The sequence below is a fragment of the Schistocerca nitens genome, chromosome 3 (assembly GCF_023898315.1).
Source record: "Schistocerca nitens isolate TAMUIC-IGC-003100 chromosome 3, iqSchNite1.1, whole genome shotgun sequence".
Classification (NCBI taxonomy): domain Eukaryota; kingdom Metazoa; phylum Arthropoda; class Insecta; order Orthoptera; family Acrididae; genus Schistocerca; species Schistocerca nitens.
Genome location: NC_064616.1, coordinates 194,522,715 through 194,528,358, shown reverse-complemented (window position 1 = coordinate 194,528,358; position 5,644 = coordinate 194,522,715). Strand labels below are relative to the sequence as shown.

At 37.2% G+C, this 5,644-nt stretch overlaps 1 protein-coding gene across 1 annotated transcript; it reads right to left on the bottom strand.

Annotated features, from left to right (window-relative positions):
* Positions 1–2,285: 2,285 nt before the first annotated feature.
* Positions 2,286–4,447, bottom strand: LOC126249548 (peroxisomal biogenesis factor 3). The gene is made up of 2 exons (XM_049951213.1): positions 4,313–4,447; positions 2,286–4,198 (listed from the first exon to the last, which is right to left on the bottom strand). The coding sequence occupies exon 2, from the start codon at positions 4,078–4,080 to the stop codon at positions 3,025–3,027; it is 1,056 nt and encodes a 351-aa protein (XP_049807170.1). The 5' UTR covers positions 4,081–4,198; positions 4,313–4,447; the 3' UTR covers positions 2,286–3,024.
* Positions 4,448–5,644: the final 1,197 nt, after the last annotated feature.

Here is a 5,644-nt window from a genome sequence, read left to right as displayed (position 1 = left end):
ATTTCATTTTTGGGACAAACCAGTTCAACAATAATAAAGAAGTCAAAAAACACACTTTGACTGCTATTACGAGCGAAGAATGAGCGAACTTTTGAAATATGCACATTTTAAAATGATGTGTAATCGATTATCAGTTGTCTTAATTTTTCTCGAAATAATTAATTTACGTAGCCTTTGACTTTTAGAAACATGTATCTATTCATCTAGGTTGTTTCTGTACTAGTTTCGAATTCACCACAACACTTTTCACCATCTATGTACATGCAACTAAAGGTGAAAATATCCAGCAATTTTACATTTAACATTTAAAAACAAGAGTCAAGTGGAAGTGAGAATCAAACAGTAGCTTGATGGATATTCAACTAAATATTGAGATGCAGTGTAGAATTTGTTTTGCATTTCAGCTGACAACAGTCGAATTTACAGAAATTCTGTTGCAATCTGTCAGGGGTATAGAATCATTCTGTGAAAATGGGCTTATGGGACGTTACTTTGGTAGCAGCTTATCACGTGAAAGCTATCACACAGAGCAATGTTAAACCTAACTAGTCAGAAAATATGCCCAATTCATTGCAGAAAATAAAGAAACCATGAGTCAGATTCATTCCTATCAGAAGATTAAGCAGAGAAAGTACATTCATCAGAATTCATCAACGCAAGCCTAACTGCTACTGGGATGTGTCCTCAATTTCCAAAGGCTCTCAGAGAGGGGTGCCAGTGGTTATGCAAAATCAAAGAAAAGTGAAACTCAAGAAGCAATTCCACATAACACTACTGCGCTGGGAGCTTTGACCCAAAACATTTTCAAACACCCAGCATAAGTAAGACATGCTCTGAATGCTTAGATCATAGGATGCTGATTAAAGAACTGAAAGAAAAGTTGCAATTGTCAAAACCATCAGTAAATTGCATTTACTGACAAAAAGTCATTTTTTTCCATATGATACAAGCTGCCAAAATATGATCCCAATTTGTCACACGATTTATGAGCAAACCATAACAAATCTGCTGTACACAGGCACACATTCAGCAACTAGGCGGTTATACCTAAAAAGTTGTGCAGAATCAGCAAGCTTTGGCATGCGAGTCCCTTCTCATCAAGAGCAACAGTAAAACAAACTTGGTAATTTATATATATCTGTCTCGATACAGAAAAACTGGCCTTCACAAAATCATAGCTAGTGCCCCACCATACTAATCTTTATGTAATTCGGTATGGTGTGATTTAGGATGCATACGTACATCCTAAAAAAATTTCATCAAAACTGGAGAGGGTGGAATGGGGACTTCACTTAAATTGAGGCCGCTTGACGCTGAATGACCAATTTACTAGTAATTTAACAGTGAGAACAACGAACACAAAATTGTTCCTCTGTTACTTATAAAACTTTTAATATTAAGGGTAAAAGATATGTATTGGACCCTGCCTTTCATTTTTCACAATGGCACAGATGTAAACATTGAGTTTTGTTACCAGTCAATTTGTTACCACAACCATATTTTCTGCTTGCACATTCACTGGCCTCGCCAACTCGCAACCAAATTGTCACCTTCCAACCTAACCTACACCTTTATCTAGCAAATGTAAAATAAGTGTACAAAATCCCAAATGCAGATCCAGATCGGGTGGACTCACCCTACAGAGGGGATTTAAATTCTGTCTTCCTATACCTTTTCAACTTAGACAGCCAAGAAAACAATTTTGCTTCTATTTACAACAAACCAAAATAACTTCTACGATAAACCACCACAACTATCTGATCACACCAGCTGCACTTCTACAAATATTTATTCCTCCCAAACAATTCCTTCTTTCACGTGTTCTAATCTGTCTGTATTTAATGCCTGGAATTGGAGGTTTTGATCTTAACAAGTACTCATAACAGTTTTATGGTGTAGCACTTAAGAGTGTTTTCAAAAAATGAAAATGGCTTCCACAACACAACTCTGGCTATTTTCACTATTCGGCACCTATGTTGGCAGCCAAACTACCGGCCTATGAACAACCATGTAATTTATCTACAGTCTCTTAACTCGACAGGAAAACGGTAGAATGGCAGTATTATCACCATAGCCAAATGAGAATGTAATTCTTCAAATTGGATGTGAGCAGCCATCACTCTTCTTTGCTATAGGTGCAAAACTTACACAGCATTTTGTCACAAATACATCTAACTTATACAATAAATAAGACAAAATTAGTTTCCATCACTTATCTGCCCACTCCTGACAAATGACTATCTCACACAGTACATAGAAGTGCAGAAATAAATAGCATATTTTCTTTTGACCATCTTTACTTTCCATACAAAGTAAATAACATTTAGATAAAAACAAGTACACTAGCCTACATGTCTTCCAAATTTCTCCACTCACAAACAAATTCTTCCCTTAATAAAAATAGGCTCACTGTGCTCATTGTAGCTATTGACCAGGATAACATCAATCCACACACAGAACAAAAAAATTGTCTTCATTTATCACAGCTACCTCATAAGAGAGGACCTAAAATATCCCATATACAGCAACTCACATGCACAACCCTCACGACACATACATAGAGCTGTTACATTCCCAAGGAACTTCATGTTTTGTCACAAGACACTTAATAGCTATCTTATTCATATGTTTAAAGCAAGTACATATTTGATTTTTTTTTTAAATCTTCGCTAACCTTTTATGTACTTCCCCATCTATAACACTTTCTTCTGAAGTCTATAAACCTCACACTAGTTTATATTCTCACATAAGACTAGATGAAAAATGTGTGTGGGGCTCACAGAATGCTTCATCCACATTTGATGAACTTGACATAACAGTTACTCCATTCACACTTGCCAGCACTTTAGCCATAGGTTTTGAAATGCAGCAACACTTGCTTTAGCAAGTAACGAGTGTTGGATACTCCTTGTCACCGAAAAATGTCTCAGTCAATGTTTTCTCTGATTCTATGTAGTCCAGCATCTACAACACTTTTTTTCTTAAGTTTGTAAACCTCACTCTAATCTTTAGATGCAAATAGATTTATGGCTCACAGAATGCTTCGTACACATTTGCTCCAAAAATCTTCAGACCCTCATCACTCATGAGAAAATGCATGAAGCTGTTAGATGCATCTGAGGAACTTGGGGCTAGAGTTACACTGTTGATACTTGCGAGCGCATTAGCCATTGGTTTAAAAAACCCAATCCTTGGCTTAGTGACAAATAATTGTTGAAAACCTTTGTTACCGAAAGGCGTCTGAGTCACTGGTTCAAAGCTTTCTCTGATTCTTTCAATACTATATTGAAATCCTTCCCATACTAGATTTGATGACAGTGTATGCACATCACTACTTGATATGATATCAATTGTATCGTTTAACATTTCTTGGAAAACCTCTGCCTCCTGAGTTGTCTTTAAAGATGAACCAAGGTGACATAATACTGGATCACTGCGCTCAATCTCAATAGCCGACTGGATAGTCCACAGCCATCGCCGTATCTGTTCAACGTCAACTTTTTTATCCAAAGTTACTGGGCCGACTACATCCTTCACTTTCTGTACTATCAAGTTACCAAGTTCTTCCATTCCATTGTTTAAGAAATTTCGGCACAATGACAAATACTCTTCTTGCAGGCTCCCCGACAAAGGAAACTCAAGTTTGTTCGTTGCACTTCGGTACAAATATCCCCCAATCACATTTATTTGCACGCGTAAAATAATATTTAATATTACGGCGCCATATACAATAAGACATACTCGAGCAAAGACAAAAATTTTAAGTTCTTCCCACAACTCAATTTTATTGGCTGGGGAAGTTTTAAGCTTGTTGACAATTCCTTGACTGTCCAGAATGCGATCGACAGAATCATGAAATGATGAAATTAAGGAACTGATTGTCTCAGTGCAGGTGCGCTCAGTATTTTCAAAGTGCTGACGCTTTTTTGACTGTTCTATTAACTCTCTTGCTTTGGCCTCCTGCAAATTAAGAATACTACGTACACAATAACGGGTTGCTAATACTGCACTACCAATTACGGCACCTCCAATCAGAAATTTTCGTTTGTGGCGCCACAAGAAGGACAGCACAGATGACATAATGGCAGTTTCCCAGAAGTGGTAATAATTATTCCATGTAATTTACTCTTTGCAGACGAAGAAAACAGTGAACATTTTCGGTACGACTTCGTCCGGGAAGCAGGCCGTGTCGAAACACCTGAAACAACACGAGCAATCAAAATACACGTAGACGTGGATAAATATCGCACGTACACAATGCTACACATTGATTTCATCCGTTCTATAAACTAGATACACAAACAAGAATTACCACGAAGTATGTCACTTCTCAAAAACGTTTCTATAAACACAACACACATGCAACACACTGCCTTCGCAGATATGACTACACACTTTACGAAATTCAAACAACAACCTGTTCAGACAGTTTCACTCACGGAGATACACCACTCTGTTTCGGGAAGGATAATACCAATCCAAAGAGAAAGAGATTCACAGAGGGTGTCATGCGTTAAGCTGGGTTAACACTAGCAAGTCTCTTGCAGAAGTTATTGCTAGCCGCTTGCAGCTGTGTTTACACAGCAGCGCAAGAATTAAGCAAGATTCTTCCGCAAGTTCGTTGGTAGGGAACTTGCATCAACAACTTGCTGATACTGTTTACATATGCTTTCAGTACCACTACGAGTGTCAGCCGAAATGTAAAATGACAAGTAGGCGTGTGAGATATGCTACAGCTCTTGTAATTGTAACGCAAAACGTAAAAAGAAAAAGAAGTATTTGGGTTAGAGAGTAGATAATGAGAAGATCGCAAGATGGTGCCTATAATAGCCTTTTGCAAGAACTTAGTATCGAGAGCCTGGATACTTTTGAAAACTTTTGCAGAATGTCCTCAAATGATCTGAGTATTTGTTGATGTTAATAGCGCCCGTCATATATAAACGAGACACTAACTTCGGTACTGCTATTTCAGCAAAGGAACGTTTGCTAGTCACTCTATGTTTTATAGCTACCGGTGAGCTACGAATAAAATAGGCATTTCATTTATTTATGTGGAACATACAACCAAAAAAAGTTTGAATTTTGAAATATTTTCTTTGTAGGAGACTCATACAAGTCCCTAATATACTGTTTCATATTCTCGTCAGCACGATTTCTCTGATCGTACCCAATGTATGTAGAGCCTTTTTTAACGTCTTGAAAAGGGAAAATTTGAAGGTATGTGAAACACAACAATGAAATTAAATTTTTATTGAAATAAACTGCATTTTACAGAATGATATGCTTATAAAAATGCCTTTTTTTCTAATGCTCATAAGATGAAAAGTGACAAGCTAAGTAAATAGAACATTTAATAATTACACATCGTCTCTTTCTAGACTCCTAAAACGACAAGCTAGTGGATGCAGGTGGAAAAGGGGTTGTGTCTTCAAGTTATGCTACTTTCTGTGTACTTCTTTTATAGATGTGTCGAATATCGACGAGATTTCATTTAATGCGCTCATCTTCTTCACTCTATCCTTAAAGTCTCGGTTATGCACGTTCCGTATTTCGCGGTAGCTCTCCACGGCTTCAATAAAATGTTCTGTATCCTGATTCATCCATTCCCGTTTCTCCTCCATTTCTGAAATTTGTTTGCATATAA